Source organism: Gavialis gangeticus, unplaced genomic scaffold (assembly GCF_001723915.1).
Source record: "Gavialis gangeticus isolate Ggan-Ray unplaced genomic scaffold, GavGan_comp1, whole genome shotgun sequence".
Classification (NCBI taxonomy): domain Eukaryota; kingdom Metazoa; phylum Chordata; order Crocodylia; family Gavialidae; genus Gavialis; species Gavialis gangeticus.
This window is the reverse complement of record NW_017728973.1, coordinates 6,833,764-6,854,779: the sequence shown is the minus strand read 5'-3', so window position 1 is coordinate 6,854,779 and position 21,016 is coordinate 6,833,764. Positions and strand designations below refer to the sequence as shown.

The 21,016-nt window shown below is 49.8% G+C and overlaps 1 protein-coding gene across 6 annotated transcripts in view; it reads left to right on the top strand.

Annotated features, from left to right (window-relative positions):
• The window catches only part of MLLT6 (MLLT6, PHD finger domain containing), a 108,327-nt gene extending 87,638 nt beyond the window's left edge, over window positions 1-20,689 (top strand). For 4 of the 6 annotated variants that reach the window (XM_019507696.1, XM_019507672.1, XM_019507664.1 and 1 more), the window contains 10 exons: window positions 846-1,030; window positions 2,145-2,262; window positions 6,616-6,682; window positions 7,207-7,358; window positions 7,734-7,922; window positions 8,196-8,284; window positions 10,002-10,366; window positions 11,479-11,587; window positions 16,705-17,085; window positions 18,158-20,689. In XM_019507696.1, the coding sequence (XP_019363241.1) occupies window positions 846-1,030; window positions 2,145-2,262; window positions 6,616-6,682; window positions 7,207-7,358; window positions 7,734-7,922; window positions 8,196-8,284; window positions 10,002-10,366; window positions 11,479-11,587; window positions 16,705-17,085; window positions 18,158-18,202 (1,700 nt within the window). In that variant the 3' untranslated portion in view covers window positions 18,203-20,689. The remainder of the gene's footprint in view (window positions 1-845; window positions 1,031-2,144; window positions 2,263-6,615; window positions 6,683-7,206; window positions 7,359-7,733; window positions 7,923-8,195; window positions 8,285-10,001; window positions 10,367-11,478; window positions 11,588-16,704; window positions 17,086-18,157) is intronic. The other 2 variants (XM_019507688.1, XM_019507680.1) reach the window with 2 other exon arrangements.
• Window positions 20,690-21,016: the final 327 nt, after the last annotated feature.

The following is a 21,016-nucleotide window of genomic DNA, read 5'->3' as shown; positions in this document are numbered from 1 at the left end:
TTGCTCTTTTTGCCTGCAAGTTATGGCTCACATTACAGATGCCACCCAACCTGGATGTCACTGAAAGGAGCCTGCAAGCCACAGTCTCCACAGCACCAAACCAGGACCCGGGTGGAAGTCTCAACAGTGAGGTGTCCCACCTGGACAGTCACCTCATAGGTGTAAGCTAAGGAAGACCTGGCAGTGGCAGTGGCTCTGGCATTGCAACATCCTCCAGCCATTTCTCTGGATCTCTTAATCATCTTACCCAGTATCCTAGAGCCCATCTGTACCATTAAGGGAATTTGGGACTGATGTTTGTACTCTGAAGGAGATTCAACAGCACATACTAGCAATTAGAGAAAAAGCCCTCCAAAACATATCCCCCAACTGTAGTGCAGCTGTCGCCCACTCCAGGGCAGCTCTGGAATATACAGACCACGTCATGCCAGTGTAGCTTGCTGTAGCTGCGCCTACAAACCTGGCATCTCTGGAAGATGCCTTAGTCAGGGGGGGCCAACCTGCAGCATGAGTGACACAAGTGGCTCTGTGTGGCACAGGGCAGATAAGGGGAGCAGCACAGTGGAAGATAGGGCAGAGACAAAAAGCAGAGCAGCAGATTGAGTGGGGAAAAGGGATCAGAGTGGCATTTGGGGAGAGTGCAGGGCTAATTTTTGGCAGATCTGCTAAACAGGTTGACCCCCACTGCTTTAGTCCAATGAATGTTGCAGGGCTTGATACAGGGGCAATGAGTGAAATCCTAAGGCCTGTGTTATATGGGAGGGCAAACAAAGTGATCTTCTGATCTTTCAGTGCTGACTGCCCAGCAGTGAGCTCTCCAATATGTTATCCTCTCTTCCATGCAGGGATCTACACCAGTAACAAGGACCCCATTTCTCATGGGGGTGGGGTGCTCCGAGCTGTATGCAGCACCCCACTCTCCTCCAGCCTCCTGGCACACCAAGGCACCTCATCTCTCCCACAGCTCAACCGCTCTCCCTTTGCCAGTACCATCCCGGCCTCCTCCTCTTCCTCTGTCTCCACCACCCAGGTAAGGGCGCTGGGACTGGAACACACAGCAAGAGTTAGAGTTTGGGTTGGCCCCATAGCCTGGCAATGTAATGCAAGCCTGGGAGGCACTGGTGGCCTTGCAGTTAGGAGCAGTGTTGAAGAGGGTGATATGTGGCCCTTCCTCCAGAGGGGAGAGAGGTTGCCACATGACTCCTGAACATGAGGGAGACCTCACTTCCTGCACCCCATCTCCATGAATGGCCCCAAAGGCCCCAGCTGTCTTTCTGATTCTGGTGATTCAGCAGAGTGCTGCTGATGACACTCCTTCTCCTTCTGTTGACCACCTGTGGTCAGACAGGACAGCTGTGGACTCAGGACCTCTAGACTACTTGATCTGCCACAGGCTACTTGTGTAATCTTGGTCAGGTCACTTGATTTTGGACATGAGCAGATGTGGGAATTCTGTTCCATGGAGTGCTGCTGATAGTGATCCTCCTCCTTCCTTCCCTGTCTGTGATTAGAAGAGTCCTGTGGTTGGTACCCTATCTTGGGACTCAAAATCCACAGGTTGAATTCCTTGCTCTTGCCTCTTGTGTACCCTTGGCCAAGTTGCTTGATTTCTCTGGACATGACAGCCTACATATGCTTAAAAATCAGGCTCTTAGCTTCTCTGTCTCTCAGCCCCTACCTGTGCATGGATAGGAGCACTGCCCTCCCTGAGGATTAAAAAAGTGTAACAGTATTGATGAAAATGCAGTAACACATGCTGTCAGCTAAAGTAACACATACAGGCTCCCTGGACGGTTTGTACTGTAGTATGTGCTGAAGCCCACGTCACTGCATCTTCACCACTGTTGTTACCTATACTAGTAAATGAAGCTTGCATGGGGTTGTTACCACCTGCTACAACCATGCCTTAATTCTTCAGCATGGATGTGACAACTGCAGAAAGTGCTCAGACACTATGGCCCTGGGTGGGGCATATAAGCACCAAAGATGGATAAAGTGTGACCATATGCTGGGAACTAGGTGTGAGGCAAGTGTTGCCAAAGGGAGAACAGCTCTAGGAACTTGGAGGCAGCACAGGAATGTACGGTTGGTCTCCCTGTGCTGTTTAACGGAGTCTCTCTCCCTCCTTCATTTCCCCTATGCAGGTGTTCTCTTTGGCAGGATCCACTTTCAGCCTCCCCTCCTCGCACATTTTTGGCAGCCCCCTCACCTCAGGGCTATCTATCAACCCTCTCCTGAACCAGTCTGAAAGCAGCCGGGCAGGTACGTGAATCGGAAGGTATGTGAGTTTGGACCTTGGAGAGGGTCTCCCTGGAAGAGTCGAGACAACTGCATCTGCTGTTTGAACCTTTTCCCCACTCCTTGCTTGCTCCCATCCCAAGGGCTTGAGGCAAGAGGGCATGTGCTGGGAAACCTGAGCAGTGTAGAATAATGGCTTTTGTAGCTTATGCTGTCAGAAGGGGCTGTATGAGTATTAGAAGAGCCTTTGCCTGAGATGCTGGCAGGTCCTGGGGGTAGAGGATTCCTGTGGCAAGAGCAACCCTGCTGGTTCATCCATGGCAGACTGGTGGCACATCTACACCTGTCCCCATCTGTCCTGAGTGGGGCTACTGTTGAGCACAGATCCTGCCCCTGTATCCCAACTCCAGAAGATCCACTCCAGGGGTGTCCCAGGTAGTTGCTGTCAATCCCTGTCTCTGATGTGGTTCAGAGCAGCTAAGGGCAGCTTGACTTCTGGACATAGGCATGTAGTACATGCCCAAAAGCAGTACTTCCCAGAGCAACAGGGACAGTGCAGGCAGACCCTGCATGCCTTTGTACTTGTGCTAGCCCCAGGCAAAAATGCCTTTTACCTTGAACATTTGCAGAAAAACAGTGCCTTGTTCTCTGCACTAGAGCTGCACAAAACTAGTGAACATTGCTGAATGTTTTTATTCAAGCATATTTCATTGTTTCAACTGCCAGTGACAATTTTACCAGGTGGTACCTTGCCCTGTAAGAATATAAGAAGTGCCATACTGACTCACACCATTGGTCCCTCCAGCCCACTAAAAAATCTTCTCTTTGTTTTTCATTGGATGGTTTTGTATCCCTTCAGCTCTGGCTTTGTCATGAAATGCAACAAAATATGCTATTTTCATATTGAAAATATGTACATTCCAGCCCTGAAATTCCAGACCTTCTACTCAGAACAGTCTCTTTTTTTTTTCCTCCTTTTTTCTTCTCCCAAACAGGCTTGTTTTCCTTGGAAAACTTCCTGTTAATGAGCGGGAAACTTCAAATATTTATATACATTTCCCCAGTCAAATGGGCCTTGTTCCTTAGTTTGTAGCACAATGCAAAGAAGAACACCCCCCACCCCAACATGCCCCGCAATTTCCAGCTGCTTTGCCTTTGTTATGACAATTTCTTGCCCTTCTAGATCAGAACTTTCAGGAGCCCAGCATGTTGGGTGCTGAACACTTGGGGAGAATTTAGCCAGGCCACCCGGCTGCCATTGCAATTAAGGTCCCTGAAAATCTGGTCCTGAGCTTGTTTTGAAAGTCAGCCCCTCGTGTGCAAAGCACAGTGGTTTATGCAAGAGTGCATGGCTGAATGTGGTGCATGTGAGGATGTGCATGCTTCCTCGTGTATTGGGCCAGACGCATGTGCCCATGGAGAGGACATATAACTGTGTATGGCATGCAGTTTTGATGCTCATGTCCATGTATGTTTGTAGCTGTTTCCATCTACCTGAGTGTAATGGTATAATTGACAGTGTCCAGAATTGAATACAACAGCCCGTACTCATATCATTTGGCTGTCTAGAGTTGATAAGGAAGAAAAGTTTTAGAAAAAGATACATCCTGTAAATGTCCTGTGGGTGGAGAGAGGAAAAGATATGTAAGGCACACATCCACTCTAGTATGGGGATAGGAAGTGAAAGTGAAGATTAGCTTTGTGGGGACAGTCTTGTGGTTCAGATGCTGCACTGGGACATGGGAGACCTGGACTCTATACCAGCTCCACTGCTGACAGCACACTCATTGCTTACAACTAAACTTTCAGGAGTATCCAATGGACTGAATTCTCTCTAAAATCTGACCTCTAATTTCAACTTCTGGTGTTGCTCAGTCAAGATCTGGTAAGTTGCAGCACATGCTTCCTGCAGATACAGGAGTCTAAAGGCTCCATCTTAGAGCAGCTCCACCCTCTGGGTTAGGTTTCTAAACGTCCACATCACCACAGCATTTCTCCTGTGCAGCAAGAAAGTTGTGTTATTAGAAACTGAGGCAAGCTAAATAAGGCAAGTTCACACAGGAAGTTTTCAGTGGAACAAAGACTTAAACGCTACAGTCTTTCAAGTCCTAAGTTAGCACCCTAACCACTGCACCATCCTGCCTCTTCAATGCTTTGTCACCTGGGGATGGGCTTGACCTGTCAGCCTTCTCTGGCAGCTCTCCCTAAATCTCCTTGTCATTCCTGCAGCTTTGCAAAGTGCTCCCTCTGATAGCTCAGGGATCTCAAGGTGCTGTAGAGGGACCTCCTAAAAGTAGCTACCCTGAACAGAAGGAGAGAGTTGAATTTGGCTAATTGCAAGACATTCCTGTCTGGATAGAGGGGAAGGACTTCTTCCATCCTATATGTACTATGAGCTTCTCAGCTGAAATACCACTGAGCTGGAGCCTACTTGGACTCAACAGCAGCTGTATTTCTGACTTCTCAGCAGTGCAGGATATAGGCAGTAACTCACGCCCTGCTTGGGGCATTACCCTGTAAATCAGGGGTGGGCAAAATGTGGCCCACGGGCTGGATGTGGCCCATCAGGCCATTCTATCTGGCCCACGGGGCCCCTAAAAAGTTTAGAAAATTACTATTTTTCTGCCCCTGGCTGCCTGTCATGTGGCCCTCGATGGCTTGCCAAAACTCAGGAAGCGGCCCTCTCCCCAAAATAATTGCCTGCCCCGCTGTAAATCATACCACCTCCGCTGCCCTGCAGTGTTCCCTGCAGGAAACTTCCTGAATTCTTGCATGGAAGGAAATGCCTCTTATTGTGAGAAGTGGAGGGGAGGGCACATCGACCAGCTGGCACAGTCTCTAGTCACAACATCTGACACATACCAGACTGCTGGAGAAAGCGTGTTTGCTGAGTGGCAGACACTGGGGGTGGGGAAGAGAGTGTGAATGGCAAATCGCTCTGCTCTGCTTTGGAATCTGGAAGCTTTCTGCAGGTCAGGGAAACACCGCCATACACACAGCCTAGAACTTTTCAATGTATCTGACTCCCAGAGATAGGCCCGGATTTGCCAGAGAGCTCAGCACAGCCAGAGGTTGAGATGTTTTGAAAAATCTGGCCCTCAGCATCACAAAGGGAGTTGAAACACTGTTGAGAATCTGGCCAATTACTGAGGTCCCTTAAGGAAAAATGGGGAGGGGCTTCTGGGTCCTGTGAAATCTGAGCTTGGAGTCTTAAGAAAATTTGGCACAGGGTGACTCTTCACATAGTGTGTTTCAGCAACTCCTCTTGGCTCTGAATCTTTCCTGGCATTTTGCATGCAATTAAGGCTCCCAAGCCCTGCAAAGCAAGTCTGGTCCCCCTGGTATGGATAAAGGAAGTCATCCCCCCTGTTGCACACACTTCCACATTGCAAACCAGCTGCAGAGCTGGAGAGGGAACCTCAGAGTACTGATTCAAACATTTCAATGCCAGACTGCAACAACCTCCCTGACGCATTGAAGTGTAAAGAAATTGTGTGCCCCTTGTGAGTTAATGGATGGTTGGAGAGAGACCAGAGCCACAGGGAGAGCTGAAGCCAGTGGCTGGCAGTGTTTTCCTGTGGTGGGCTGGAATGGGCCAGTTTGTGTCCAAGGCTATTGCTATCGCTGTGTCTCCATGCTGCTGTTTTTTTGTGCTACTGTTTCTCCCTGCCACTCAGCTGCAGCTCAGCATGGGAAAGCTCCCAGCTTCCTGGTTACAGCACAGTACAGCACAGACAAAGCCCCCATCACCAAGACTGCCCTGTCGCAAAAACCTGCTGATGCCCCAGTTCCATGGGCTGGATCCAGTGGTTCTGCAGGCCAGATCCAGCCTGTTAGCCATAGGTTGCTGACCTGTGGCCTAAGCTGTAAGCTGTTTGGAGCAGAGGTTGTCTTTTGCTACATGTTTGTACAGCACTTGCCACAGTGCAACTCTTGATCCTGACTGGGGCACGAGTACCATAGAAATGACCAGCTGTCCCAGATTTAGCAGTGCAGTCAATGCCAGCTGGAGCCCAGCCCTGTCTCAGAATCTTGCTTCTTGCTCATGCCTGTTTGGAGAGGGGGCATTACCAATCCGCAGTCCTCAGGGTATAATGCACAGACCCTGCTGCCTTTGCGCACCATTCCCTCCTCCCCAGACTATAAAACACCCCGGCTGTTGCATCTGCGCAGATGGAGAAGCAGGAGGAGCTGTTATATAATGACAGTGGAGAGGAACTGCTCAATGCTGGCTGCCATCTAGTGGAGGCTGCAGCACTGGCAGGCAGCCCTTTGGCACAAGCTGGTAGGTAACCCCTGCCTTGGCAGGCGGCAGAGAAAAGGGCTTGGACCCTTTTGCAATGCCTTGCCTGTTTTTTTTTCTATTTCCTCTCCCAGAACCTGATCTGGAAGACTGCAGTTTTGGCTGTCGAGGGACCTCCCCACAGGAAAGCCTCTCCTCTATGTGAGTGCCTTTCAGTTGTCCTTTTCTGATGCTGCAGGGGCTGGGGTGCTGCCGCAGCTAGGAGTGCATGGTGGAGGAAACACGAGCCAAGTCTGCAGGCTCATAGAAAATCCTGGTGGGGAGGGAATGGAGGCAACTGCATTCTGGTGTGGTGCAGAGGATAGTGGGCAGGGAGTGGGAAGGGGCAGAAATACCTCCTCCAGCATAAGGTGGGGTGGGGTGGGGTGGGGGATGAGGGGAGTGAAGGTGGCCCAGCACTGAAAGTGGCTGAGAGGTTTGGAGGGGAGCTGAGGAGGGGCAGAGACCCACCCTTCTGCTGCAGTACAGAGGATCTGGGGGGAAGGACTGGGAACTGTCTTTTCCAGTGTGGGAAAAAGGAGCTGGGTGGGGGTAAGAGGGACAGAGACTGGGAGACATAGGGGATGGGGGGAAGGGATGGAGACAACCCCTCTTAGTGTGGACTAGAGAGGGATGGGGGATCAATGCCCAGTGTCTGACAGCCCATCTCCTGGGCTGCTCCCCAGGTCCCCTATCAGCAGCCTCCCTACCCTCTTCGACCAGACCGTGTCCTGCAGCAGCAGCGGGCAGCTGGAGAATGTGCCCCAGGCCACCCCCAACATTGAGCAGCTCCTGGAGAAGCAAGGCAATGGCGAAGCGGGTGTAAACAGTGAGCCACGTAGGGAGCAGGGAGGGGAACTGTCTGGGGGATTCCCAAACAGGGATGTGGACCCAGAGGAACCTGTCCTCAGCTTCTGCTTCATGCCTGTCATGACAAGAGCTGGGGCCCTTCCCTGCCTGCAGGGGAGGGAGCAAGTGGTTGGGGCATGGAGGCTGCAGGCTTAGCCCAGCTGAGTAGGGGGGTTTAGGGAGAGAAGCACTGATCTGTGCGCAGGTGGGAAGGACAGTAGGAGGGCAGTTGGGGAGGGGCTGGCACAGCCTGATCCTCCTCTCCAGGACCATTCTGCTGTGTGTGCAGTCAGCACTAACCATGTCCCCTGCCCCCTCCACACTGCCCTTATCCTGCCCTTCTTCCTGTTTTCACTTCCTGCAGTTGTGGAAATGCTCAAGGCTCTGCACTCCTTGCAGAAAGAGAACCAGCGGTTGCAGGAGCAGATCATGACCTTGACAGCCAAGAAGGAGCGCCTGCAGCTCCTCAATGTCCAGCTGTCTGTCCCCTTCCCAGTGGTGACCAGCAGCAATGGCCCAGCCAGCCAGGCCCAGTACATCTTGCCTCCCACTGGTAAGAGAGCAGCCTCACCTCAGGCATCAAGGGACTATGGGGAGGACACCCTCTATGTCACTTCAGAATAGTGTCCTCATTAGAGGCTGCCACCAGCAGCACCTTTTGGGTGGGGGGAGGAGAGTGGTGGGGGAGCAGTGAGGAGAACTGGCTTCCTAATTTATTGAATTTTTTGGCTGCCATGATGTGCATAACCCACACAGGACCAGGCCACTGGCCCTGATAACACTGAGCCTGTCTCTGTCGCTTCATCATCCCATCTCTCCTTTACAGTGTGCACCAATGACTCCCTGAGCATCAGCAAGAGCCCTCCCTGTAAGAACAGCTTTGGGATTGAAAACTCTCTCTCCACCTCCTCCGAGGTACAGTGCGCTCCAAGAACCTAGAATGGGGGAAGGGGCTTTGATAGATTAAATCAGAGGAGCACCTTCCACCGCTGCCACCCTGAAAGCAGGAAAACAGGTAGTGGTTTGTGGGGGCCTACAGGCCTCAGCCCAAACTGTGCTAAGTGCTGTCTCTTTAAAGGTTGTGCACTACATGCTTACTAAGTAAAAAGGTAGGCAAGACAGTGGGTAACAGAAACGTAGAGAAGTAGGGCTGGAAGGGACCTCCAGAGGTCATATAATCCAACCCCCTGCCTGAGGCAGGACCAGCTTTATCCAAACCATCCCATACAAACCATGATCTAACCTCTTAGTAAAACTACCATCAACTCTGACACAACACAAGACCTAACACCCTAAAATGCCACAGGTAAAGCAGGGGAACCATGGCAGCTAAAATCTTGCTGCTGTAAAAAGTTGTTAGTATAGACTCAAGAGATCCCAGGTAGAGAACCATGCCCGCTGCTCCAGAAGAAGACAAAACCCCCACAGTTCATTCCAGTCTGACCATAGGTTGAAATTCCTTCCTGACCCTAAATATGGTGATTGGTGTAACTGTGAGTGGAGGGGCAAGACCCTCTAGCCAGGAACCTCCAGCTTTATGTCCCAGCAGGAGCACTGACACACCCCAATCAAAATCCCCAGCCTTGGATGCAGCCAGAATCCAGTGGCTCTGAGGAAGGCTTAAAAGCTCCCCCACCCTGACATGCTGCTGCAGGGGCAGAATTCCCTCTCAGCCACTTGATGACTCTCTCTCTCTCTTTTTTTCTTTCTCTCTCTCATGCATTCCCTACTTATCCAGGGTCTTTAAAACTCCCCGCTATGATCCTGTGATCACTGCTAGTGCTGCAGGGGCAGATGTCTGTTATTTTGGCCCATGATCAAGGCCACAGCCCCTCTTGCTTCAGTCCTAAACATTAGGGTTTCTTCCTCTTGAGTGGTTTTATTAGCAGGTTCAATGATGAGGAGCACAGCCTGAGGCTGAAATAGCAAAGGGGCCTATGGGCTAAGACATAGTTTCTCAACTTGTGGTACGTGTACCCCTGGGGGTATGCGAGACACAGGCAGGGGGTACGTGGGTACGCCAACACTCTCTCTCTCTTGCCGTCTTTTCCCCTCTCTCTCACGCTCTTTTCCTCTCAAAACCATGGCAAAAAATTTGGTGCCCAGTAAATTCCCCAGTAATAATTTGGCGTTCGGCCCTCCTAGCTTTGGGCAACATCACCTCTAGCCCAGGTACATACTTGAGTTGTGCACCCCCGGTGTAAAAGGTGGCAGTCCTGTCCACACCAGATCAGACATCTGTCATATCACAGCCTTATATACATAGCCCTTCTTCCAACATATAGCACACATTAGCCTGTAAATATAAAATCCCCTGGAAAATTGAGTGTTGGAGTACTTATTAAAATGTTCAGAACTGAGGGGGTACTTGCTACTTAAAAGGCTGAGAAACACTGGGCTAGGACAAAGAAACAGAGGAGAGAAGGCTGGTGAGTTATTCTAGCAGCAACCCTAGAGAACAGGTATATATGTGCCAACTTCCAACAAGGCACATGGGAGATGTAACATCTTCCTACTCCCCACCCGTGGTGGGTCACTTCACTCAGCTCTGGCACCTGACTGCTGAGCTGCTGTTACCCAACACTCAGGCCTCCAGTGCTCACCCCCATTCCCTTTTCTGTCTCCCCTCCAGGATCCACACTCAGGCTGCCCCAGCAGAAGCAGCTCCTCCCTCTCCTTCCACAGCACCCCTCCTCCCCTGCCTTTGCTGCAGCAGAGCCCTGCCACACTGCCCCTCTCGGGGGTGCAGCAGCAACAGCAAGTCAACGGCTTGGCCAGGGTGACAGGAAACACACTGGCAGGAGGTGCAGCAGGCAGTCACAGCCTACCCTCTGTGCCAATGGTGGACAGCCTGATGGGAAGCCTGGCAGGAGGCCAGCAGATGCCCATCAACGGGATCCTGGGGAATCTCAATGGTGCTACAGCTGCCCAGCAGCAGAACCCCCTGACACAGACCAGTGGGCCACCTACCTTGCAGCTCTCCACCAACTTGAGCAGGTGAGGTGGGAGGGAGCCATGAACAGTCCCAAGGGGCAGCAGTCCAACCATCCTTGTCTGTCTCCACCTCCGGCACAAGCTCTGTGTCAGTACAGTCCTGTGAGAGCATCTGCCTGCTCCTGGCCCCATTTTAATGGAATTCTAATTGCAGCTCCTTTCTACAGACCTTGGGCCATCCTGCAGTCTGAAGAAAAAGGAATCAGGGGTTTGGTTCACCACTGTCTCATGCCTCCCACAGTCATTGGCACTAGGGCAAACTATTCTCATCCTGAGCTGGCCACTATCTGTGGGACAGCAGGGAACCAGTCTCCATCGTCCATCCCCCGTCCCCTCTCTGCCCCCCAAAATGCTGCATTTTCCTGCATGCAATATGCCCTTTTCCCCACCCAAAAAAACTCCAGCTTATGGAAACTGGTGCTCATTATATATGAGAAATATGGTAACAACATTTGCTGCTGGTTAAGAGCAAAAAGTGAAAGTAAAATCTGCATGACTTGGAGCAAAACAATGAGCAGCCTCTGCTCCCTAGCTATAAGGAAAGATCCTTTTTGCTTCATTAGGCCTTTCCAAAAAAAGGTGTGGCATGTTGTATGTGAGAAGACAGGTTATTCCAAATGCTACTATCTGTCTCATCCAATAAACAACTGTGTACTGCCTTCCTCATAGCGCCCTCTGGTTCCTTATTCACTCCAGGGTCCAATTCAAAATATCCTTCCATTTTTAAAAGCCTTGTGTCGATTTGTACCTCCTCAGAGTACTGACCAGCTGAGTGGACACAGCATGGATGGGGAAACAGAGGGGCAGAAAAAGAGTGACTTGCCCAGGGGTTACCTGGCAGCAGGTCAGTGGCAAAGCTGGGAATAGGAGTGTCTGGAGTGCCAATCTCAGCTGGATTGTGCTGCCCCTCATGTACACCGCCACTGAGCTTGACCCTTAAGGGAGGCTTGGCTAAAATGCTTCCAACAACATCCTCTGTTCCTGGGGGTTTACAGCTCCATTCAGGAGGCTGCAGCAGCAGGGTGTGCTTAAGTGGGGTTGTGGGGAGGCAGTATCCCAGCAGGAATGCAAGGCTGTGGGTTGTGCTAACAGTCCCTGTGCTGTGTTCTTCACAGCATACCAGGCCTCAGCCCCCTGACGGAGCAGCAGCGACACGCTTTGCACCAACATGAGCAGCAACTCCAGCAGCTCCAGCAGCTCCTGACGTCCCAGCTACTCAGTCCAGTAAGTGGGGCTTCTTAGGTATTTTACCCAAGGGCTGTTTCACATAAACAGCCACAGAATAGGGGCTGGAGCCCTGGCCTTCACCTTCCCTGGTGCATACTGCCATCATGAGGCCAGACAGTTATGTTCATTCTCCCTAGAAGCCAGAGGGCACATCCGCACATGCGCTTTAATGCACATTAGCCTATTTTAATGTGCATTAAAGTGTCAATAAAAAAACATGCTATTTAGTTAATGTGCATTAAAATAGGCTACTGCACATTAACCAAACACTAAAAAATCATGGGACTCTATACTCGTGCTCCAGGGGTGGCGGGGAGAACTTTAATTAGAGCAGCTCAGAGAGCAATTCTAATTAAAGTGCCCAGAGCATTTAGCGTATCAGCATTCATGCACTTCAAAATGGCAGCGGCGGCACTTTATCTAAAGCCTGTTAAGCGAACTTTAGATAAAGCACCTCCACCACCATTTTGAAGTGCAGGGATGCTGATACATGAGATGCAAAGGCTGGCTGGATCGCAGTAATTAGCACGCTCCAGCAGGCTCAATTAATTGAGTCTGCTCTGATGTGCTGTAATTACAGCACGTTGGAGCAGCCTCCGCATTCACGCACAGGCACTGCATGCTCTTTAGTTAATGCTCATTACGACAGGCTAATGCACATTTTCCTACTACCTCACAATGGAGGTACTAGACTTAATGCGCATTAACTAAAGTGCATTAATGCATGTGTAGAGACACTCAATGCAAAGTGAGACAGCTGCAACAAGAGGGACAGGAAAATAACCAGTAGCCAGGTGGTTAGGGCAGTCCCTAAGGAGGGGTTTGAGTGCCTGGAACAGAGAAGGGAATTTTAACCCGTGTCTCCCATGTTCTTGGTGAATGCTTTAACTCAGAGGTTCCCAACCTCATTATGCTGAGGCCCATCAAACCGTGGACCAGAAGTCACCATGGACCGACAAACTGCAGACCAGCAGTGACCAGCAGACTGTGGGCAGGCAGCCAACCCTTTTTTATACTCTATAAAAAAGGCTTTGGCTGCCAGTCTGCAGTCTGCCAGTCACTTCCAGTCTGTGGTTTGCCAGTCCGCAGTCCCTTCTGGTCTGGCAGCCGACCTTCCTGTGGCCCAGCAGCCAACCCTTCCGGTCATGGCCTGGGGGTTGGGAACCCCTGCTCTAACTGCTAGGTTGTAGTATAAAAGGTGAGGGCACCTCATCCTCTGGCCAGGTTTCCTGGAAGGAAAGGAGCTGCCACTGCTGTGTTTTGTACAGCGCCTGATCCTGTGGGTGTATGGGCTATAGCAAGGCAATGCTTCATCTGAGGATTGCACGAGGGCTTAGACCTGAATTCAGCACGAGGCTGGTCAGCTAAGCCAAGATGGAGGCCATTTTGAGTCTGAACAGAATCAGGTTCACTGAACAGCTAACAATGAAGCAGTTTCACTGGTGAAAACTTCAGCACCTACTGCTTGAAATGAGGCTTATGAGGAAATCACTATCAGAATTAAGGCCTAAATTTTGCCTTATTATCCTATAAAGCATCTGAGACCTTTTATGGATGTGGCATTAAGTCCCTGTCTGTAAAGTGGGACTGTCATTCCTACATGATGCAGGTGTTAGGAAGCCAAGTGCATTAGGTGCTGCACAGTGTCCTCATACAGGGCTGAAAGGGGGACCCGTAAAAAACGTAAATACATCTGTGCAAAGTGGAAGTAATATTCTCCTAAACCAGAATTTGGACCTGCCTGGTCTTCGCCTAGTAACAAAATCCCCAAAGTCAATCATTAAATCATAGAACATTAACATTGGAAGGGACCTCGTGAGATCATCTAGTCCAGTGGTTCCCAACCTTTCTTGTACCAGAACCCATTTGTAAACATTAATGGTCAATCCTGAGCCAGTGCCCCTCACTCCTGACCCACTGCCCCCTCAAGTGCATGGGGGGGGTTATGGGGGGGCCCCAAGCAGTCTCTGGCAGGCTGGAACTCTGACAGCCTGCAAGGGAAAAGTCACTGTCTTCCGCCTTTTTCTCCTTTAAAAGAGAATCCATTTTTAAAATTTGTTGATCCGTTTTTAAAATTTGTCCACAACCCTCTCATATATTCTTGCAACCCACTTTTGGGTCATGACCCACCGTTTGAGAAACGCTGATCTGGTCCAATGCCCTGCTCAAAGCAGGACCATTCCCAACTAAATTATACCAACCAAGGCTTTGTCTGGCTGGGTCTTAAAACCTTCCAACGATAGGGAATCCATGACCTCTCTGGGTAACCTGTTCCAGTGCTGTACTGCCTTCCTAGGGAGACAAGTTGTTCGTAATATCTAACCTAAACTTCCCTTGCTGCAACCTGAGACCATTGCTTCTTGTTCTGTTATCTGTCACCACTGAGAACAGTCCAGCTCCATCCTCCTTGGAACTACCCTTCAGGCAGTTGAAGGCTGCTGTTAAATCCCTCCTCAGTTGTCTCTTCTCCAGACTCAGTAAGCCCAGTTCCCTCATCCTCTCCTCATAAGCCATGTGCCCCAGCCCCCCAGCCATTTATGTTACCCTTCACTGGTCTCTCTCCAATTTGTCCACATCCATTCTGTAGCAGTGGGCCCAAAACTGGACACAGTACTTGAGATGTGGCCTTACCAGTGCCGAACAGAGGGGAAGAATTGCTTCCCTGAATCTGCTGGCAACACTCCTACTAATGGATCCCAGTATGCCATTGGCCTTCTTGGCAACAATGGCAAACTGTTCGCTCATATTCAGCTTACTGTTTACTATAACCCCCAGGTCCTTTTCTGCAGAGCTGTTGCTTAGCCAATCAGTCCTCAGCCTGTACCAGTGCATGAGATTGTTGTATCTTAAGTGCAGAACTTTCCGCTTGTCCTTATTGAACCTCATGAGATTTCTTTTGGTCCAGTCCTTCAATTTGTCTAGGTCTCTCTGAATCCTAGCCCTACCATCCAGCATATCTACTGCTCCCCACAGCTCGGGGGGAGTCAAGTTTATATAAGGATAAGTGTGCTTACACATATAAAGTTCCCCCCGTTTCAGTAACACGGTTTAGAATTACACCTAAGTTACAGAGGCATAGCATGGAAAAAATACTCCTGGGGCAGCTGCCTCTCATCCTTCCCCACTCCTTTCCCCTCCTCCCCACTGCTTACCTTCTTGATTGCTGGTTTGTGTCATGGAGTACCAAGAATTCTAGGGATCAGTGTTTTCTAGACCAGCAGTGGAGTTTGCCACTGCCAAGGGACTCTTCTCCCCATTTTTCCCTGCCTGAGTCCATGTCCAAAAGGTTAAAAAATGCTGAATTTGGCTACTAAACATGGGGGTCACCCCCCTGCATACTCCCCACCACCAGCAGCAGCAAATTCCACTGCTGCTCTACAAAACTACAAGTCCCAGAATGCCTTGCAATGCATGACACACATTACCCGTGCTGGCAATGTGTGTCCTAGAGGCAGGTAATGAGGCAGGCAGCAGAAGCAGAAGCAAGCGGTACCCTTGGCATATGGTGCACCTCCTCCCCACTATTCTCCTGGTGCACATGCCCTTAGGTGGTGTCTGGGGCATGTGCCTAGCTTGTCCACCTCACTTTATGCTACTGGTTACACCAGAGTCACTCAGTGGATCTGATGAAGTGAACCTGGCCTCCTCCTGAAAGCTTGTGCTGTCTCTTTGTCTTAATCTATTAAGGTGTATATCTACCTTGCCTTCTGACTTAGGGGCATAGACCAGGTACCTGGAGGCCTGTGTAGCATCTTCAGCTTACACTTGATGTGAGTGGCAGTGAAGTGCAGCCCTTTGGTCACTGAGCAAACTGTTTACATGCAAGCGATTGGTGTAGCTAGAGAAGTGAGAACTGAATCGGAGCCCCATTCTCCCTTGCTTGAACCAGTTGAGCTCTGCTGACTTCAGTAACAGTATTCCTTATTTATGATGGCATAAATGAGACCAGGATCTAGCCCTGCTAAGGAATTGAACATCTTTTTCTTATGCCCTCTTGTTTGCTATTTGCCCGGCTCTGTGCATTGAACAGAGTGGGTATATAGAAATCAGCCTAGATCACCCTTAGCCCCCATTTCCCTTTGTTCCTCTGACCATCTGATGTGTCAATATACCATTAATATCAAGCACTTATGTTCACATCACTGCTGATATTGGACACAGATTTCACTGGCACCTACACCAACAAACAGGTGCTTACGTGCTATAAATACTGGCTCAGATTCTCATTTCATTTCCCCTTGGGAAGCTTCAGTGGGCAGAGGAATTGCTGCTCATATATTGCAGTATAACTGGCAGCACCACAAAGGTCTTCATGTGTCTACAGTATGATAAGCCAGCCTCTCAGTGAGTGTAAGTCAGCATAGTCCCATTGGGGCCAGTGGAGCCATGCAGATTTACATCAACCAAGAATGTGGACAGCTCCCTCACGTGAGAGATTTCTAGGTCAAGCTATTTATAATCAGAAAAGGGAAATTTCCAGGGGACTGTAGCTGATGTCACCATTTTATCAACTAGGTTCCCCTGGGTATGGGAATAATTAGTTAGCTCCACCTGTGCATCCTATTGGTCAGTTATTTCCATAAGGGCTAATGTGGCTTCATGTGATTGGAGCACATCCCCACCAGCTGAAGATGAGCTTTGTCCCTCCTGGCTTCCCAGGATCTATCTCACCTGCAGTAATTAGCTCTGCCCCATAGGAATGATTTTTTTTCTGGGGTCAAATTTAGTAACAAGAGGGAACTGGAGTCCCCAAGTTGGTTTTGTGACCATGAATTCCATAAAGTGTTGGGAATTGGGTCATTAAATACTGGAAATGGATTGGAAGGGGCTGAACAGATGTGAGGGCCAGTGTGTTTTCTAGCATTGTAAAGTAGGGGTAATCTGATCTCAGGTTCAGGGTATCTAGTGGATCAAAAGGATTTTGTGCAGCTGCACATGCCTTCTTAGGCCACATCCAATAGGGTGTGTGGAAGAGTATGTAAACTAACACAAGAGTTGGGTTACATGCGTTGCATTAATGAACCTAGCGCTAGGCTGTACAGACAGGCCCATGCATGCAAAGCTTCCCCCCTGCTCCATCCTTCTCCTGACCTGTTCTCTGCCTTCCCATCCAGGAGCAGCAGGCCTTAGTGTTCCAGATGATCCAGCAAATCCAGCAGAAGAGGGACCTGCAGCGGCTACAGATGACAGGCACCTCTCAACTGCCCATGACCAGTCTCCTAACAGCCACCTCCACACCCCTCCTCCACTCAAATGCCAATGCCCTGATGACCTCTGCCACCCAGCCCGCACCCAGCAGCAGCTCCCTCATGGCTTCCATCTCTCCCCAGCAGCTCAACCCTGGCAACAGCCTGATGGCTACTCCAGCAGCCCCACCCCTTAGCGCTCCTGGGAACAGCCTGGTGGCTTCAGGGGCAGGTGTTCCACCAGTCCTTACAGCACAAAGCAACCCCTTCCTCAACCTCCAGGCTGACAGCAATGCCCAGAAAGGAACGGTGCGTGTATTATTGGCATTACGGTAACACCTAGAGGGACCCCACTGGGATCAAGGCCCCCTGTATTAGGCACTGGTCCATCCCTACAGCAAGAGAAGGTCTCTGATCCAAAGAGCTGTGATCTAAATGGGGGAAACTGAGGCACAAGGAAAGGAAGGTCATACAGCAGAAGAACCAGGAAGAGAACCCGGGTCTTTGGGACTAGGAGTCATATCCATAGGATCTGACTTCCTCATCTTCCTGATCAGCCAGTCAAATGGGCTTGAATCTCACCTCATTGGCTTCAGTGAGTTGAAGCTAGGGCCATGGGTGGGCAGAAGGACAGCCAATGATACAGGTATACACATGCACCAAGCCAGCTGCAGTGCTGCAGGAAATAGGGTTGGAGACAATGTGTATATGTGTCTGTATCACTTGTGACATGGGCAATCACGTGGCATGGTAAAATGCAGGGGTACTTGCATTCCCAACTGGCAGGGTCCAGGGGGAGATGATGTGTGCTTGTGTTTATCAGATGCAGGGAGGAATTGATCTGCCTCCTGCCAGACATGTCTGGGATCTGCTACTTTCAGGGGCAGGTCCATAGAAACCTAGGGCTGGCAGGGCCCTCAGGAGGCTATCTAGTCCAACCCTGTGCTCAACACAAGAGCATCCCTGTCTAGGCCACCCACAACCTTCCAGTGAGGGGCATTTCATGGAGGCTACAAGACTTTAGGGACCATGGTGTGATCTGCCATGGCAAAGCCCCCTCCCCTACCCCTTCCTTCTCACTCATGCATCATTCATCCTAGATGAGTCCAGGAGCTCTGGTGGAGGCATTCCCAATGTGGAGGACACCAGTTTGTGGCCCTCTCTGTTTGAACTGAGGTCCCCAGTTCAAATTTCTGTGCTGATCTCAGTCCCTGATGGAGGGGGAGAGAAGAGCAGGCTACACTGGGATCTGCATTCTCCAGCCCAGTGCCCCAGCAAGGCCAGACTTGCAGCACAGCAGAGCCATCCCATTTCTATTCATTGGCATGTTGCTGCCTGTCCAATTGACACTGAAGACTGTCTCCTCTGTGTCTTTTTGCAGAGCATGAATGAAAAGGTTGCTCCTCTCACCCAGGACAAGGGCTAAGCCCCAGGCCTGCCTAGACCAGCAGCCAGCTCCTCGGTGACTGGAACGCGGCTTTCCACGGTCACAGATCTTGATACTTTAGAGCAATGAGCACAAGGCTTCTGAGAAGCATTTCCTGCCAGCAAGTAATGCCAGGCGGTGCGTTTGGAAGACAAGTGTGTTTCTGATTGAGGCCTGGCATTCAGTGCCCTTCTAAGAAGGGAGGAGGGGCAGGGAGATTCCTGCTGACTTGGTCCGGGCCACACTTGCTCAAAGCAAAGCTATATCTGTCTCCACACAAAGTGGAGGAGAGAGTTCGTGTGAGCTCAGACACCTGCCAGCCTCTTCTTCAGAGGGCACGTGCATGTGTGGATCCTCCAGGTCAGGCAGTAAACCAAGATCGCAACCCATCCTCAGCCAAGATCATGGATGAAGGGGTATCTCTGCCAAGGTGTCCCTTTCATGTGGGACTTGGTGGGAGTGGTTGGCTCATGGGTTCTCTCCTACCAAGCAGGGAGGTTAAGAGGATCGTAGCTGAGGAAACCCTGAAACAAGACTGATGACTGGGACTTCCCACAGGACTTTGACTGCGCAGGTCCCTAAGATGTTCCGTCCTCTGTAACCATCACATACAGCCGTTCTCTGCCCCCCTACCAGATCTGGATTCAGCCTAGAAAGACATGGATGAGGGGTCTGTGGAAAGAGACTGGCTGCAAGTGTTGAATGCCACTTTCCTCTGCCCTACACTGTTCGGGGTCTCCTTTCCAAAGGCTAAACTGAAAGATGTCACCATGCCTGCTATGCCAACTGTAGGGCGGCTCTCCGTAGGTCAGCTCAGCGCTTTACTTTCCCATGTGAGAAGCACACTCCTGCCTCTCATGTTGCCCCTTGTTCTCTCTTTCCAAGCTCAACAGGCACAGCCTGCAAAGGGGTTGAGGCCATTCTGGTGCTCTGCACAGCCAACTTCAGGAAGTGTGTTCTACCCAGGCTGTTTGCTTACAGGCCTTCTCTGGAAAGTGACCCCAAGCATGTGTTGGGTGGAAAGGATAGTCTGAAATCTGGTACCTGATCTTTCTTACTCATCTCTAAAGTAGTTCCACTCTGGCAAAGACTGGTCTCCTGCACTGTGAGCACCATCCAGTGCTTGGAAAACCCTAAAAGAGCACTAGTCTTCCCAGCCTGGAACATCCTTGCTTTTACACTTTTTGATTTTAACTCCACCCTGGGACCTGGAGCTTTAGCAGAGAAACCTGCTTCCTCAGAGATTGTACGCCACAGATTTTTGAAGGACAGGTGGGGAAGCTGAGCAGAGGGGGAGATCAGCATCAAACATATGAGTTACCCCTCCCCTATCCCTGGTTACATCCATGTTGCTCAGGGGTGGAGTCAGGACTCCAGCTAACAGAAACACTAAGGATCTTAATGAAAAAGTCATCAGACCTTACTGGATACAAGTCATTTTCAGCATATCCCCACTGCCTCTATCTAGTTTGCACTATTCAAATTTATCGGCAGTGGGTCTGTGCTGATACCACTGGAAAAGTTCATCACGGTTCATCTATTAAATACATTTCTTGTTTCTTTCTGTTTTTAAATGAAAGATCATGGCCATGGTGGTTGTATAGGACAAAAAGGAGAGAATGCCTTCCTGGGCCTTGGCTTCCAGGTCTGTGAGCTGGACAGGACAATGCTGTCTGCTCACAACTTTTTTTGAAACAAATTTTAAAAGCTATTCCTCAGCAACACCACAAGCACTAGTGGCAAGGTGGAGATGGCAGCTATAAAAATGAGAATGCAGAAAAAAAGTTTCCCTCCCTTCCTGGCTATCTCTGCAGTGGGGACATGGAGAGGAGCAGCTGGAAAATGTGATTATTACTAACGTTCCCTCTCCGCAGCCAGCTGCTGAGTTAAGAACTGAGATGTGCTAAACTTCCATCAACCTGGTGCATTTAAAATTATAGGTGTTGAATTCGAGTTCGAAAGGGCCTGGTTTTATTTTTCCTGTCCCCCTTACTCCTGAAAATGTTCTTGTACAATTTTGTGTCGCACCTTTTTTTTAATCTAAAACATTTTCTCTTCCCCTCTGCAACTCAAGGGCATAATCCCTACATCTTCCTTAACCCCATGGAACTCCTGGTAACAAAGGGTGCTATGCTTCCATCTGTAAATCAGGTAGTTTGACACTGACCCAGCTTGTGAGCACATGTCATGTGTGCAAAGCTGCATGAGCAGAATTGCAATTGCAGATGCTGCTGTGCTAGATTCTGCCCCAAAATATGCTGCCAGCTGCTTGCTGCCCTGGGCTTTTTGTTTGTTTGTTTTTTACCATAGGGTCCCAGATTCAAGTTCTCACTTCCTCCCTTGTTAGGGCAACAATCCCCATTAAAATCCCTGAAAAAATTATCTTAAACAGTCACAGCCTCATATCGTGCCTGGAGCCGGTCCCAACATTTTGGGTTTTAATTAAATTTCAGACTTTGAAATGGCAGGAAATAGGCTGGTGAAGGAGGAACATTTCAATGGTTCCCCCCTTTCTTTAATTCTGATTCACCCTAGTCAAGATTTGATGCATTTGTTCCTCAAAAGCAAACAAACCTTAAATGTAAGTGAATCCAAGGAGTCTGTTTTGCATAGGATGTCTCCATAAAGGTAGGGATGTGAGTCATTCAGGGCTTCATTCCTAGCTGTCCCTGCTTCATGTTTGGCACATCTTTTTTTTTCATTTGAGTACAAAGCCATTTTGCTCTAAGAGGACTCTGTAGATCAGGCAAGGAAGAAATTGAGGATAATAAGGGGAAGGAAGAGACATATAGCACTTAAATTTATATAAATATA